This window comes from Cololabis saira, chromosome 6 (assembly GCF_033807715.1).
Source record: "Cololabis saira isolate AMF1-May2022 chromosome 6, fColSai1.1, whole genome shotgun sequence".
Lineage (NCBI taxonomy): Eukaryota > Metazoa > Chordata > Actinopteri > Beloniformes > Belonidae > Cololabis > Cololabis saira.
In genome coordinates this window covers 17,036,488-17,054,297 of record NC_084592.1, presented here as the reverse complement: position 1 = coordinate 17,054,297, position 17,810 = coordinate 17,036,488, and the positions used below count along the sequence as shown (strand labels likewise).

The following is a 17,810-nucleotide window of genomic DNA, read 5'->3' as shown; positions in this document are numbered from 1 at the left end:
GGATCTGAGATCAGTGTTGCTAGTTTGGACAGATTTACATCCATCTGAGCAGTTTCAAATATTGCAAGCGTAAATAGAGCTGGGAAGGCTAATAGAATGTGGGCTGGTTTGCAATTAGCATGTCAGTTTTTTGTAATTAATTGTTTAACGATCCAGATCAAAACCCAAAGTGCATTTCTTCCTTCAAAATGAGAAGCCTCTTCCTTTCCTGAGCAACTCAACTACTCAGAGCCAGTTAACTTGCATTTCACCCTGTTTGAGATTGGATGATACACCCCAGAGACACGACTACGATTGAGCAGAAGTCGTGAGATGTGGTGGCCAGCTCTTGTGGCTTGTTTTTGTAGGATTTCTACTCGTGCTTTGAGTGTATTTTTTCCACTAATGATCCACTAATGAAAGTCAATCAAGTTGGATAAGGTAGTAAAATATACTGAGTTCAGTTTTGAACCAGTTTGCATTTTGCTCTGCTTTTGGGCAGGAAACCACAAGCTGGATCTGGCAACACTACTAGAATGCTACTAGAGTCTTTTCTGGGCTTGCATCTGGTTCCCAAAGAAAATTCAAGCACTTATCAAGCTTTGTCGAGCTTCATTTTCAAATTTTTCCATCATTTCACTAGAAGTTTTACTTCTATGAAAAAATGTATTCAAAAAGATTATTTCACTTTGTAAAGGGTGGTAATGTAAAACTAAAACATTCTGCTCTGTGCCAGTTGTCTCTAATCATACTTGGCAAGACCTAATAATTCTGCCAAACTTCATATCCCCCATGGTTTCAGACGACAAGAGGCAGCTTTGCATAGTTTCTAACAGTAATTAACCATGATTTGAAATATGACTAAAACTAAACACCTGACGCTAAGGTAACATTTTAATATATTAAGAAGAAATATGACTTCAGGTTTATGACAAATCTTTCTGTCCATTATACCACCTTAAAACAGATGAAAATGCAAAACAGTCTAACATCATCATTATGATTATGATGACTTAGTTTGTGCTGATCCACAATCAATTTAACTCACCGATCAAGCAGCAACACCCACAGACTTAATGTGCAGTTTATCATTATTTATTCATTGAAAACATACTTTAAAACATAAAGTAATGATGTAGCTTTTTCATTAACTGGGTGCACTGAGCTAATGTGTGCTCACAGTCCCATCCTAACATTACATCACTGTTATGTTGAGTACATTTGACATTTGTTGAGTACTGCTGTAGATCCATTATTGACATCCAAGACTACCATCGCCGCACAATATCACACACTGATGTCAATCATTTAGCCTGCATATTCTCTAGAAAATACACTCACCTAAAGTACAGTTTGCTGCTTCAAAATTTCTCCACTGCAGGTTAAATTTTATTGTATGTGAGTGCAAACTCTTCCACCGTGCAACAAAAACTAAACATAAAAACCTTTCTGCAGACTTTGAAGGAGGTTGTGCATTGATTTAAGGTCTGTCTTCTGTTTGTCACTTTCTAGCCAGCGGTCATTAAAACGGCAACCTGCCAGTGCAGTTATATCCGACTGTGTCTTTACGCATGAAAGAGTGAGGAAACCCACGCAAGGCTCAAGCAGAATCAAGGAAAATATTCAATTAAATAAGATTTCAAGCATTTTTAAGCACTTTGTCCAAAACTCAAGCTGCTTTTCAAACCTTGAAAGGATACGTTTAATATTCAGGATCTCCTGTGAACCCTGTTGCACCTTTGCCCTTTACTACTGAGATTTATCCTGTTTTTGAGTCATTTAATGATCATTTTTGATGCGGATGAGAGAAACTTGCCATTATTTTCAAATCCATCTATCAATCCATCCATTTAACTTCCGATCTATTTGAGGAAAACTATTTTGCTCAAATATTTTTGAGATCAACTATCCATCTTTGTTCCTCCGTCATCATATTGGAAGCTATAAAATGACCAGGTCCCTTTTTTTTTTTTTTTCATGGCGCAGGAGACCTGAAATGCAATAATGAATGTGATAAAACAAACCATAAACTATTTTACTTCATATTGTCTGACATGGCAGAGACAGCTTCTAAATGTATAATCTCTTGTTCCACATCCCAATCTAGCAGCTTCAAATAAAGGAAGCATCTCTACTCAACAGTGAGAGTTGCAGTAGTTGTATCTGATGTGGTAAAATTATACTAGAGGGAAGATACTGTATATGAGTAAATGTTCTGGTAACAAAACTACCAACACTATTGTTGCACTTTTATTTAACAGTAAACGAGTAAATGATGAATACCATAGCAACCAAGTCTGCTTATCATGAGCAACTTTGGGCTTGTCTTTTTGTTAAGTCGCTTTGAAATATCAGAAGTCCCGGGTTCTGGGGTTTTTGGGCTTAATTTTTCAGAGTTGTGGTTTGTTTTGAGAATGGGCGCATCATTCCACGTGAGATCTGGAAACCCTGCTGTAAATTGTAATCCTGCTTCAGAAGTTACCGTGACGTTTGATAATATTTTGGCCATCCATCGCTGGCAACAGAAGCCAGAGTTGGAACAGTGTTTACAGACATCAAGTGATAATGGTACCTGAACCAGGTACGTTAATGTCATTGCGATGATTTGTGATAGCTGTAATAGTAACGGCAGCAGAAGTATAATTAAAAGTGATGTCAGTGATAGGCTATTGTTTGTGGTGCTGCTAGTATAAGGTATAATTATAAAACAATTATACCTTATACTATTTATCATGAAGCAAAAGGAACTGAAGGCTGAAAAGACCTGAACAGACAACAGACTGGTATAAACATCACTTCCTTTTATGCTTCTATGCAACTGCTAGCTTGATTTACTTCATATCACATTCTGTTTTATTTAGCAGATGCTTTTATCCAAAGCGACTTACAAGAAAGAGGAACACAATCAAGCCATTTACACACTAAACGCTGTGCATTCTCGCAGTCTCTGATTTATTTGCTTAAAGTGGAAATGTCAGGGCTTCCTTTTGTGGTTATTTTTGTTGATTAACTTAGAGTTAGTCAGGCCAGCTTTCATAACTCTTCTCCTCTTTTGATGGAAACGGTTAGTTGTGGTCCTCTGGGTGCCGTTGGGTAGTGCTTTCAGCCAATCACAGAAACAAAGCGAAGCGAATGTTGTGCGGTGGAGTATTCATTCTGGTGAATGGCTATCGTAAGTTTTAAAATAAAAACTTTTCATTATTGCAGTGTTATTACCAATTCTGCAGCCATCTTGGTTATTTTGAATAGTGGTTTTTGGACTCCCCTGGGAGTCATTTCAGCAAGACGTTGAAGTTAGCTGGTGTGACAGATGAGGTTGCAGAGGAGAGAGTTAGATGGAGATGAAGGATTCGCTGTGGCGAGGCCTGAAGGGAACAGCTGAGAGGAAAAGAAAGACTCCTCCTCTCAGTCATGGTATAGAGCCCGCCCCTGACCTGCGATTGCTTCAGTACATCTGTACCGATGGAAATGGCTGCAAATGGGATTAGTACCAGATTCATTTCAAAAGAGAAAATTTCTGTCAAGTGAATGGGTGTATGTATGACCAGGCAAACATACAATGTGTGAATGATAATGTTAGTTCAGCTTCTGCATGCTAATCATTTCAAAGCACACTTTAATAAAAGCTTGTTTTTTTTGTCCACTTAATTAGTATCCATGTGTTGTCTCATATATCATTCAACATAAAGTGGTCATTAGCACTCCAGGTCACTCAGAAACATCAGCATGACATCAATACTGTATGTGAACTTTAAATTGTTGATTAAATATGTTTTTCTCTGTTAACCTGATTGTTTTCAAGGGTCTGGGTTGGTGCGTATTTAGCTGTTTGACTGAGTAATAACAGTATACAACTAATGTATAATTCTTTAAACTAAATCATATCACCAAGTTAATCAGTTATGATTTTATAAACATTAATGCCAAAATATCATTCTTCAAAACGTACAAAAATAACACAATAGTATGATATACATACATACATACATACATACATACATACATACATACATACATACATACATACATACATACATACATACATACATACATACATACATACATACATACATACATACATACATACATACATACATACATACATACATACATACATACATACATACAAACATACATACACATATTGTCTTATCACTTCTTAAAATCAATCTTAAAATGACAAACATCACATCACATATAGCATTAAATACATGTTCTGGTGCTGTTGCACCACTCTGGCAACATTACTGCACAAGGCAGCTCTTTCTTGCCCACTGGAAACAAAAGATGTTGCATAAATGTTGCTTGTACAGCCAAAAACGGAGCTAAAAAGAAATGGAAAGAAAGAAGAAAACCACCACATTTGTGCACACAGAGCAGCTGTGCACCCTCTCAAGCACACTTCTCTATTCAAGAATACTGTTCTGTGCGGCTGCAGTGCAGAAATGTAACAATATTCCACTCGTGGGAGCTAATCTATGCATTTGTACTATGTGTGTATGCTTTCTTTGTATTTTTGCATGCATGTTTCATGTGTATTTACATTTCTGATGCATTTGTTTAAGCTGCTATGTTTTTGCTATGAGGAACTTCGGCTTATATCTAGTACTATTGCTCTTTTAAATTGCCTGTGGTATTGATAATGAGTGTCAAGCTCAGGTTTTAATATACAAGGCGTCAAGTATCATTCATCCACAGAGCTCATCTGACTCAGATGATCTGATGAAAAGTGGTATGTAAATGGTTGCTGAGCGTTCATGCTTTGTTGATTTGAAAGAAAACAATCACAAATAGTATAATTGGATTTTCATTGAGTTATTTTTAGTCAACCTTACATAAGAGATGGCAATGTTTGTTAAATATAGACATGTAGAAAGGTGGTGAGTTTTTCAAAATAATACATGTGGAAGAACAGCTGAAGCAGATTTAAATAGACTGTGTAACTCTGTGCTGGTGCTGTTGACTTGGGTCACTCCAGGCCCTGTTCTTTGAAAAAAAAAATCTATTAGCTGATCCATTGTTCAACATGTTTTGACAGCAAACTTTCTACACAGGAAGTCACTGGTCTGGACAGAAATTGATTAGCTTAAATGTTCATCAGAATGCACACAGACCAAAAGATCTGTCACGCTTAGCTGTTGAAATCAGAAGCTCTCAGGGAAGAGTAGATCAGAAGTGACTCTGGGTCAGAAACATGAGCCAGCTGGCCGGCGGATGAGGTCGCAACCATTAATTTTGTCCTGTCCTTTGCAGCTTTTAGTATAAAAGCAGTGAGTAGCAGAAAAGAGGTTGAAGAGAATCTGTGTCTAGTTCAGTGCCCCCAGGACAGGTTCATCACTGTATTCGGTTAATGTTTCAATGGTGGGCTGCTGAGCAGAGGAGACCTGGAGAAAATGAAAATGAACATGCAAATGCAGATCTTTAATTTCTCACAATGCACAGTTCAGTTTACACTTTTTTTCTAGATGTTTACCCAATATGTTGAGGTATAAATGCAACAGATATATAGTACAAAAGCTCCCTTTTCAAGGGCACCTTTCATAGCAGCAAGTTTTAGGCCACAGTTGTTTCAAAGTTATAAAAAGACAGCGTTCTGCACCCACATTGGTGTTTCAGAAAAGATCTTTATCCATTCATGCTAACTTGGCATGTGTGCATGACTGACAACAGGCAGATTGTTGCAGATTGTGCTTAAAATGGCTTTTCTCTTCGTTGCAGTATTATCAAATACAGACGTTGGCTACATAACTGCTGATCCCGAGGACAACAAAGTCAGCAGCGCTCGCTGTTTTGCCCCCGTGATTTGGTTTACAAAGTCGTTAAGGTGTTTCTGTCGATTATCTTCTAGGAACGGTCACACGATATAGGCTTGGGAAATTGGAGAAACATGCGCTGTGACCCATCACCGAGCAAATCTCTTGCAACTACGTCATCATTTTTAAGGGCTTTTAGTCTTGCTCATCCAGATTAAACTGCAAGCCCAGCATTTACGAACCGTAACGGGGTCTGCAGCTCATTGGAGATGTTTCTGTTTTGGGGCAACGCTCCTGCCAGGCCGGGGTAGATGCCAGGCATACAAATGGCAAGAGTTCAAAACTTTTTCACATCAGTGTGGGTGCGACACACGCTTTGTGATTCCCACTTCTGACGTAAAGCACAGGCAGAAGTTGAGTGGAGATTACATTTGTTGAGGAGGTGGGGGTAATGCTTCCTTAATCAGAGTCTGTGATGTCACAGTATGCTGCTCATCTGAAAACTCAGTGGATGACATGTTTTTAAATTTAAGCAGGAAAACATAAAATGAGAGGGTTGTGTTAAGAGTATTTGATCCCTTCGTCACTTCAGACGCTTACATTAAATTTTAAAGGAGCATGAGGCAAGAATAAGAAAAGAGACTCATTAGCGCCACGACGACCGTCAGGGTTCCTGCAGCCAACAGCGAAGCCGGCACGGGAGCGCCGTTCAAATCAAGCTGAGATTATGACTTACAATGTTATCTTACCTGGTCAGTAGGAAATGAGCCATGTCAGCATCTGTTTTCAGTCCCAATTCAAGTTGAAGATGCCTCCATGACTCAAACGCGTATCCAATGTTTACTCGTGCGCCGCTGAGAACGCGCATGCAGCGTCATTTGACGTCACATCCGCAGGACAGCGCCGAAAATTCCGGTCACAATTGCAGCACATTTTGCAGCACACAGCCTGTTCAAGGCAATGGAGAGATACACTAGAGGGATCATTCTTTTTGGTTTGGGACGCTTCATCTGACATTATTACTAGAAAAGTTAAAACGTATACAAATTTTTTTCATAAATCCTGCCTCAATCCTGCCTCATGCTCCTTTAATATATTGTATATTGTTTCATTTTTTTTCATATGTCCTCTTTAATCTGAACTGGAAGTGCCCCCATTGAGGTAATGGGACTTGTAATCATGCATGTTTATTTTGTGATTTGCTCCCACTGGTTCGCTTTGTTCTTCCTTCGCGGGGTGCGACAGACTGACTATGCGTCTGGGTTCCAGACAGCACATCTTTCGTAACATGATGGTGCTTCGCCGTTTGTCAGGTAAACTAGACACAGTGGGACGCCAAGACTCCCTCGCTCGCCATAAAAGAGCAGGAGAATCATAGTGGCTGGGCCGTTTCCCAAATGCTGTTTTATTTCCACCCAGAAGAGATTAACTAACCGAAAACCTTTATACACACAGAGACCAAAGAGCTGCTCAATATAGTGTGGTTGCCCGTGGCAACAATATCGGTGCTTACTGAGGCAAACACAGAAGTACAATATTCAGTTGGAAGTAATGGGGAAAAACAGACATCTAATTCTGAAGTCAGTGTTGCTGTGGAGGGGATTGAAGTATTATTGTTTATTGATGTTATCTGGGGCAAATTCTAGACATGCAGGCGTTCAGTTTTGTTGGTTTGATGTGAGGCGATCATGCAATCCTTGCTTTACAGAAGCAGCTTCTTGCACATTTGAGCTTTTTTTTCCCCCTTCTATAAAGTACATAGGATGTGAAGTAACTCTGGGACTCCACAGTATTATTTTCACTATCTGCAGCATCCCCTGAATCTCTGGTAGACTTCACATTTACACACAGTGACATTCAAATAGTGGACTGGATTCTGCTCTATTTTGCTGCCATGCTGACCCGAGGCCTACAGTCGTGGAAGTGATAGGAGAAGTCAAGGAGGGGGCAGGTGCTCTTTCAGACAAAAGCCAGTGCCCATGTGCCCTCAGCAGGATGGGGGCGGCCTCTAGAAACGGAGCAGAGGAAGAACGCTTTCAATCGGAGAGGTTCCTCTCTGTCTGAGCCACTTATCTGCACCTCTTCCCAGGAGATGGTCATCTCTGTCTCCATGCAGAGTTCATATCCAGACAGGATCACATTAGCAGCCTTTCTCTGCATAAATGTCTGTTTAATTCAAGAGCACGGAGAAAGCAACATCACAGACTCATCACTATGTATAAAAAGTCCTATACTGCCTCCAAACTAAGTTAAGCAGCGCTTCATTTCTTATTCAGCTCTCGGAGCAGTGTTCATGGACTATTGATGGAGACCCCGATGGAGAGATCCACAGGATAAGGAGCAATGTAGACGTTCCTGAATTTCAAAGTTGTTCTTTGTGTACATTTCTTTCAAAACACTATAAGTGTGTCTGCGTCTGTGTAGTTGTGTATTCATGGCACAGAAACTACATTGAATATTTTGCTTAAATGTATGATTGTCATGTCACAACAAAGCAGCTGGTGTGATGTTTTATGCAGGATTGGCATCCAGACAGCAAAACAGCATTAAAAATATCATGGTTTTCTTGACCTGGAGAAATTCTCCTGTGTCCTGCCCAGTGCATGCTGGGACGGTTGCAAGAAAACAACAGTAAAAGTGAAGGCAGTTTGTTCAGCATGTAGCACATGACGTCACTTAAACTTGCAACCTCGTTTCAAACGGGAGTCACTGATGCAAAAAACTTGTCAAAGGAAGTAATGATGTGGCTACATCATGAAAAATATGCATTTCTTTTTATTCTCTATGCATAATGACAAGCATGTGCTGCCGGGATGTGGCTCCGCAGGCCTTCGCCAGCCCTCGTGGAGATTGTCTATGTAAATTATTCACTGTGCTGGAGTGTCCGTGTTTGAATGCGCTCATGTTAGCCGTGGCCTCGTCTATAATGGATTAATTCCCTTACATTATCAGCATGTCAGTGTTCGTATGACAACAGAATGCTTCTTTGCAACTGCCACGTATTTACAGAAATGCAGGTGAAAGTGAACTGCTGTGATAAATCAAGGACCACATTATTCATGCACTTTTTATGAAGGACTGTAAGTGATCTTTTCAGAGCACAATTAAGCTCTTTTCACTTCAAAATGTCTCAATGTTGGACAAGACACCAAGACAGATGCACAGGTGAAGAGAACCATGTTGTTATTGGCCAAAATAGATAAAATACATAAAATGTTAGTTGCTATTCCCTTTATTTTCTTTCATCTTATAAAGATTGCCATTGGTTTGGTTGCTAATTCTGTAGATGTAGAGAAAAAAAATATAAAGAAGTGTTTAAAGATCATCATGCATGTTGTAGTTTTAAGTATTTCATACAAAAAACGGTCCCTTTTGTTTCTAATTCTAATCATCCTCCTCTGACTCTTGGGTAACCGGTTCATGAATTGTGCAGCGTACTTGGCACTTGATTACTTAGTCCGATGTGACTGTGCAGGCATCATTTATTAATGCTTGATGTGGAGGATCGGTTTCAGTGTCCGACAGCGGGTGAACCCTCTCCGCTCTCCCTCCGAGCCGGAATGCTACAACTCGGCAGCATAATGCAGCTGCCATCTGCAGACAAAAGAAATCAAAGATCACAGTACCTGCGACTCTGCTGTTGACACAGAGTCATGGAGGCTGAGGGCCACAAAATGGATTTCTTGGAACAGTTTGTCAGTTCAGAAACATACTTTGACAGTGCTACATCTTAAACTGTAAGTACACCTGTATATGTTATTATCTTGTAGTCTTTGGGAGAGATACCAAACACGTCGCTGCAGACTTGCTCGAAAAAGTGCTGTGAAGTGTGGAATGTTATTCCTAAAGAAGAGTCAGCAGACCTTTTGATTAAAAGTGTACAATCCACGACAACGGACACTGCTTCTGCTTGCATGGCTGTTGGCTGAGCGTTGGGGCTCGTGGAAGCGATGAACAGTGTCAGACAGCATCATTTGACCTGCAGGAAATGTTTCTAAATATAAAACATCGAAGCCTGAATCCAGTTGATGTACTGTAGGTCAGATAAATCCATATCCATGTGGAAACACTAATATCTTCCAAACGCACCATTGTATCGGAGGGGAAAAGTTTGTCTAATGTGCTCAGAGCCCTTCAAATGCTGTGCACAAAGGGGGGGAAAAACAGCATTTTTCACTAAAGCGCTCATCCTGTCATGAATTAATGATGATTTAATGCATCTGCTAGGACTTAAAAGGATTTTTTTTTCATCATTCTGGGTGGCTTTAACTTAGGCTCCATTATTTTCTAACGAAGCTACCTGTCCTCAGTACTTAGGCTTAGAGATCATGTTGACAAATTGCAAATATGAAACGATTTTCTAATGATGTGGACACGTGACCACACACAAATGAAGACAAAGTGATGAGCACATGTGCGAGCACACTGCAAAACATTTATCACCATCAGTACAGTAACTGTGGAAACATTTAGAGGGAGCGAAAGAGGGGCTTTGAATAATGAATGCGAAGAGCCCCGTTACATGGGCAGACAAGCCTTTGAAGTGACATAACTTACTGCCACCGCTTTCATAGCATCACCAGTGTGCAGACAGAAAGACGGAGATAAAGGGAACAAAAGGAGAGGGAGGGGTGCAGGGGAAAAGAAAAAACAGGAATATGTTTCAGCCAATCACAGTTTTCCACAAATCCCCCAATCTCCCAACTTGTGGCGCAGCGAAATGACGATGCACAGTCATGAAATGTTGGCACAATCAGAAAACTGAGATTTACACAGTAGATATTTCTTTTTCTTTTATACAAAAGGCTACAGTTAACACTTCCATGGCTGATGGTTCTGGTTATAGGCTGGAATAAAGTTTATCGGATCATCTTGCCAGAGATAGACTGAAAGAAGAAATCCTCTCGGCGCCTTTTATACAAATGGGACGACATCTAGAAAATAAAACCAATTTCATGCCTCTCAAAGCAGACGAGTGAGACATGGTGACTCGGCCTGCATGTCTCGATTATGTAATTAATTTGATTTGTATTCACTGAGTGAACTGTGTCTATGGAGCATTGTTTATTACCCTGGAGTCGGACAATCGCTCCACTTGGCCCGAGCAGTTCAGTCACTTCCGCAATGATTCAAATGCTATTCTGAAATTGTGTTTGAATCCCGTCTCTGCTTTTGCATCGCAGCCACAGGACCAAATCCTCCGGCTGGCCGCCCCCTTCGGGGACCTGGAGTGCTTCGCAGGGGCCCCCAAATGGATGGGACATGGGGACCAACAGAGAGGGGCGTGACTGCTACATCAAGTAAGTGCCCTGTGTTTAGAGGAGCTGAGGGGGAGCTCGCTCTGTCCCAGATGTTTCAGACGCTTTGCCAACCTGTGATTATTCCAGCCACGTCACTGCCTCCACGCTGTCTCCATCGGTGCATTCAGAATACTGATTTTCTGCTCCCTCCACTGCTGCGCACTCTCTGCCCCTGCCGGCTCTCACTCTCTCTCACACTCATACACCCACAATACTCCTCGTTCAGCCTCCTAAATGCAGAAGACGACTTTAGAGAGCGTGAGTGTGCATGTCGCCGCTGCCGCTGCTGCCAGTGCTGCTGCTGACATTCACCTACATGGAGGCTTGTTTTGATCCGTGAGTCTACGTGCTCCTCAGAGGATGCGGGGTTACTGTCTTATCACAAGCCATCAGCATAATTGATCCTTTCCTAAGTGGCACTTCTGGGAATCTGTGCAGGCAGGTAAAAAGACTTTCAATTTGCGTGTGTGTGTTTGCAGTGGCGTAACAAGTGAGTGTGCTTCTTTAATTTTCACTTCATTTTTATTCTGCTGTGTTGATTTTGGTGGGTCGCCAAGTTTTCCCCTCAAAACTATGATGCGCAAACCCCAGTATACTTGGGAGCGTTGCCGTGCGTGGTCACATTTCCTCTCCCACAAATTTGCAGTTGGTTCACAAGAAGATTCACATTGGTTCACAAGATTTTCATTAAGTCATTTTTGATGTTACGTACCAGAACAACAACGAAAAAGGGAGGAAAGAAGAAAAAAAAAGCAGATGAATTGAACGGCGTACTGAGTAAGAGAGCACTTGTCACACACGGGTTATAGCATGAGAAGCGTGATGTCAGAGCGGTTACATAAGAAGCAAGGAGCAGGGAAAAGCGCTGGATGCAGAGAGAGGCAGATCATGGGGGCTGTTCGGCTTCAGTCTTGTCCCTTTCTAAATTTGGGAAAGACTCGTGAATAATCCAATGGCTTTTCCTGTGTTTGTCTGGGTTGGTCTTGTTGTTGTGCCGCCATGCTGATAGGAAATTGTTGCATCCCTTAGACGAGCACATGCCTAGTCTGTGTGACAGGAGGTCATGAATAAACTATCAAGCATTTAATATTTACAATTACATGACATAAAGTTGTTGTTTTTTTTAAGTGCAATTCAGTTTTCAGATTAATATAAAAATATAATAAGCTGGGTTTAGTATTAGATTTATTAGATGAATGAAAATGTAACAGAAACTACTTGCTAAGTAAGTTGTTTTAATTAATTAATGAAGCTAATTGATATTGCAATGAATCAGACTCTCATAAACACTGAACCAGAACTCATGGCTTTATCTGACTTGACAAGTGCTCACAACATCAACATATTTGGGAGGATTACATACTTGGATTCCTTGTGGAGCAAATATCACTTCTCATATAGTGAGGATCATCAGATCAGGCTTTTGGAACAAGAGTAACAGGATGTTGCTTTTGGTAATAGGCTTACTCAACATGATCCGAAAACATGCTGCAAGAATGTTGGAAATACAACTGAAGCCATGAAAATCAGGCCAGAATTTTCTTGCTCGTTCATTGTTGTGTGCTCTTAAGCTCTCTGTGCGGCGTGCAAATTCTATATCGAGTGTTGCGGAGCTACGCTTGCAGCTAATGGGTATGATTAGGGAGCATTAGATGCATGGCTTTCTGCACAATGGGAAAGCGGCCATGTTCAGCAGGTGCCTGTGAAGGGGAAGGGACAGCGCTCTTCCCAAATGCACGAGTCCATATGGTTTTTGATTTGTGCACAATCTGTTGGGTAAAAAAACCTGACACTCGAGACAAAACTAAATGTCTTTAGACCTGTGACTGGACTGTTGAGTGGGTGATATCCTTCTTCTAACCAGACCTGGAAAACATTTCACTTTCAAAACTGCCCTTAATGATCTATGCAGTTACCATGGCTACCAACGATTACAGATTGTTTTAGAAGCAAAGGCGATGCAGCCCTGTCACGACTCTTTTTAAAAACATGTGGTTAACTTTAGACATTAGGTGCATGTGTTAAAAAGTAGAAAAATAAATACATATTCTGCATATCAACATTGGTCTTTGCACTATTTACAGTTGTCTTGCAAATCACTACATTCAGTTTTTCTGGGTGGGGGGGGGGGGGGGTCAGTTTAACACTACAGTATTATTCCAGATACAACAATGGAAAAATGTGAACATTTTATCAAATGTATGATTGTGGTTTGTTCATTTTCTCTTACTTTTGGTTCTGAATAAAAGTTTCCATTCAACGCGGTACAATCAAGAGTTTGGACAAATAGGAGGTGGCTAGAAGACAAAGTCTTGTATGCAGCGATGGAAGAGATTGTGGGGGGTTTTCTGACTGCACGAATGCAGAATCATGACTATGAATGTCTACAGTTTGTGTCATTTTTAAATGAAATAATTAATTCATTGCAAATAGGCCCATTATCATTACACTCACAAATTACTTATATTATATTAGCATCCATTACGTTTGCAGTGGCACGATTAAGCATTGGTTTAATTACTGTAGGCCAGGATTTACGTGCCAGTGGGTTGCATCTTGCACAATTTTTCACTAAATTGATGAAAATAATAAGAATAGTTATGTTTCCAGCACAAATTTCATTGGCTTCTCATCTGAGCTTTAATGTACAAAAAAAAGAGATGGATAATAACATTGTATGGAGCAAAACATACCAGATGTGAGAAAAATAGTTTTCATAGTTAAACATTTTGATTTAAGAAGGGTATTATTTTAGGTTTTAGAATTACTTTGGACTGAAAGATGGAGCGTCACGGTTCAGTTAGAGCGTCTTTGCAGCAGCAGATGTAGAAAAGGAATGAACTTGTTATTTTAAAGGCTGTCCCTGCCGTGATTGTGTAGTCATTCAAACAATGGAGCACTGGCTTGTGACATCAAGTAAGCATCAAGTTTAGTAAGTGGTCATTTTTGGTCTTTTAGATTACATTTATTGAAGGCTTGAACTTTGATTTGTATGTCTGTTCGGCACTTTATTGTGATTAATGTTTGTTTCTGGGAAGGAGTAGCTGAATCTTTCTCTAAAACTTTGAACTTGTTGCCCTTGTTTTAGTTGTTTTCATTCCAACGCCAATCCAACTGACAGATCTCACTGCCTCTCTGTGCCATGAAAGATTAATTGTTGGTATTTAGCGGTGAATAGAACGTGTGTTAAGAATAACTGTGAATTACACACTGTCTGCCCACGTCCCTAATTAACCAACACTGTTGGCACCATACTGAGTTACTGCTGCTGTTGCTTCTGCAGCCGTGGAGCGAGAGTTGAAACAATAGCGTCAGACAAAAGTGTTCAAGCTGAATTCAGTTTGTGCAGAATTCTCAAGCTCAAAATGTTGCAAGCATTAATGCCCTGTTTCAGGTAGCTGGCGTAAAATAACAAACATTATAGAGGGAATCGGAGAGATTTTATTCACCTTGTATGATGGACGAGTGGATGTGTAGGACTGACAGCCAGTGATCCATAAAATACATCCCATAATGCGTTGCATGAAATGAAAAATAGATTGCAATCAGGAAGACCTGGATATTCACCAAAAGCTGTCACAGAAATGCAAATAATGTTCAAAAAATATTTAAATGCTTTACCATTTTTCAAAATGTTTAAATGTTTATATTGCAATCAAGTATCTTATGATTCTGAAGTATCTTATATAAAACCACCGATATATGAGTTTCAACTGAAACTTAAAAGATAAACGGCTCAAAGCATTTTATATTTACTTACGTACGGTAAAAAGTTTAAATACATCCTGGAAGCTGTGCTGTGTGTTAAATCATTACGCAGCAGTGACATCGTTAATGGTGACAAAATGTCCAAAACTCTGCTACAAACGACTCCTGGGCATGAGTGAATGGGTGACCCAGACTCTCAATGAGGAGGCGCGGCATTAGAGCTGCTCCTAAAAGCCTGTTATTTGAGAGATAACAATGAGAGAAGTACACAAGACTTACTGGACGGGAGCAATGTGAGATCACAAATACTGAAGTCGGATTTAGATATCAATCTAGTCTTATTTTTGTGTGATATCAAATATTTTTATATCATCAGTCTTTTGTTTTCAAATGTATTCTTTGAGATGGCTGAATTGGTTCAAAATCAACATTTAAGACTCAAACTGCAATTTTCATTTTCATATTTACATTTGAGAGTTTTAGGTTGTTTTTTTTTTTTTTTTTTTTTGTTTATTTGCTTAAAGGAGCATGAGGCAAGAATAAGAAATGAAACTCATTAGCGCCACGACAACCGTCGGGGTTCCTGCAGCCAACAGCGAAGCCGGCACGGGAGCGCCGTTCAAATCAAGCTCTAAATATGAGTTACAATGTTATCTTACCTGGTCAGTAGGAAATGAGCCATGTCAGCATCTGTTTTCAGTCCCAATTCAAGTTGAAGATGCCCCCATGACTCAAACGCGTATCCAATGTTTACTCGTGCGCCGCCGAGAACGCGCATGCAGCTTCATTTGACGTCACATCCGCAGGACAGCGCGGGAAATTCCGGTATCAATTGCAGCACATTTTGCAGCACACAGCCTGTTCAAGGTGACAGAGAGATACGCTAGAGCAGTGGTTCCCAACCTTTTTTCCTTGGAGCCCCCCCCTACTTGTGTCTAAGACCAGCCAGGCCCCCCGACCCGTACGTACTGGCACCAAAAGAGTAAAGTGATTCGTTACAAATCTTTAATTGAAAAAATTAACATTAACTTTGTTTTTGTGATACATTTCTCTTTGGTTTACCCTGTATACAGATGACTTTGTCTTTCTCACCTTCATTTTGTGTCACTAATGTATAAAATACGCACAGAAAATAATTGCAAGGACATAAAATAATTTCTGAAAAATGTCTCTTTTAATATGAGAGCAAACATTTTTAACATTTTTCCTTTAACAGCCTGTCGGAGTAGTAGTATGATTAAATGTTGAATATTGATATAATAATAAGTTATTAAGTTTTTATCCTGCTAAATAACTTAGAAATATATTTTGGTCATTTTAAAATACTACGTGGGTTTATACAGACTTGGATTACAGTATTCCATTAGGTGTTGTATTATTTTTTATTTATTTAACATGCGCAAATATAATTTTTACAACTGCATATCCTCAAAGCAGACAAAGTTTTGCGCCCCCCCCAGGGGGGGCCCGGACCCCAGGTTGGGAGACACTGCACTAGAGGGCTCATTCTTTTTGGTTTGGAACGCTTCATCTGACATTATTACTAGAAAACCTAAAACATATATGAATTTTTTTCATAAATTCTGCCTCATGCTCCTTTAAGCGGTCTGCGTAGTCGGAGACATTCAGCTGTCAACAAACAAAAGAAAAGCAACAAACTGTATTTCAACATTTTACTTAATGAGTCAATTATTTTAGCAAATTTGTTTCAGCAGTAGCTTGAATTAAAAAGCTTTATAAATACTTATAAATAAGGTGTTTATTCTAACTGCCTGAAAATGCATCACAGAAAAGTTTCGTCTGTTTTAAGAAGGAAAATCGACCTGAAATTGTGTCGTTATAGCTCCCTCAGCCACATCTCCCAGAGCAGCTCCCTGGAGGAAGTCCGTCTGGACGGAGACAAGTTTGTGCCACCAGTGCCCCGTAAAGTGGAGATGAGGCGGGACCCCGTGCTCGGCTTTGGATTCGTAGCCGGCAGCGAGAAGCCCGTGGTCGTCCGCTCAGTCACACCAGGTAATGGGATTTAGGTCTCCTACAACAGGCCCTCGATTCATGGCCTTTACTGAATCACCACAAGATGAAATCCTCCAGAAACGTAACTATGAGTAAAACCCTCTGGCAAAGTGGCTTATGTTGATGATTCACTGATTTTTACAGCCCTCGATGCTAAACCATTCATTAAAGCTTCGAGCCAAAAGACAAGGGGGTGAAAAAAAGGCATAAAAAATGCTGAAATACGAGGAAATATCTGTGCCTGAAGTCTTGTTTGCTTTGTTTTGTTTTGAGCAGGGGGTCCATCAGAAGGCAGGCTGGTCCCAGGGGATGAGATCATCATGATTAATGATGAGCCAGTCAGTTCAGCGCCCAGGGAGAGGGTTATTGACCTTGTCAGGTAAGACTTTTAAGCCTGTTGATGATGCAAAAACATTACAGCTTCCAGAAACTGGAACACTTTCCGACATGTTGTTGATGGCAACATCCATTCCTGTTATCTTTTCTCTTTTTAGTCTAAAACACTACATTAAGAAAAAAATATATATATATTTCAGCCGCAGGAATGCGATGCATTATTCTACCAACATTCTCCGTTTACTGTGATTTAGCCGCACGCCGGCGCCGATGTGTTTCATTGGAATAATGGTTCTGCCGAGCGGCTGACTGTGAGATTTTGGTCCTTGCATGACCCGCGTGGTAATCTGTAAACAGCACTCCTTCACCGCTCTCGTGGCCTTGAATAGGCTTTGTCTTTTCTGTAAAAACCAGCACTGTGATGCTGAGACTGCGTTGCCAGGAGCAACGCTGGAACTCTGTTACCATACACCTTTTTGGCTGTTATTTTTTATTTAATCATTTTTATTGTGAAAGATAAACCTTCTTTTGTTGTTTTTGTGCCTTTCAGGAGTTGCAAGGAGTCCATACTACTGACAGTGGTTCAGCCGTACCCAGTAAGTGTCTCTTCTACGAAGGATTTCGGTTGCTTTTCGTCATATTGTTTGAGCAGTTGGAGCTGATTATTTCGGCAACTCTATGAAAGCCAAGTCATTAATCATGCCATCTGCTTGTGCCGGCA

General features: G+C 40.3%; 1 protein-coding gene across 1 annotated transcript in view; it reads left to right on the top strand.

Moving 5' to 3' along the window:
- frmpd4 (FERM and PDZ domain containing 4) overlaps nt 1-17,810 on the top strand; it is a 44,106-nt gene that overhangs the window by 12,463 nt on the left and 13,833 nt on the right. The window contains exons 2-5 of the mRNA XM_061723416.1: nt 10,916-11,032; nt 16,584-16,753; nt 17,030-17,132; nt 17,640-17,685. Coding sequence (XP_061579400.1) covers nt 10,916-11,032; nt 16,584-16,753; nt 17,030-17,132; nt 17,640-17,685 — 436 coding nt within the window. The remainder of the gene's footprint in view (nt 1-10,915; nt 11,033-16,583; nt 16,754-17,029; nt 17,133-17,639; nt 17,686-17,810) is intronic.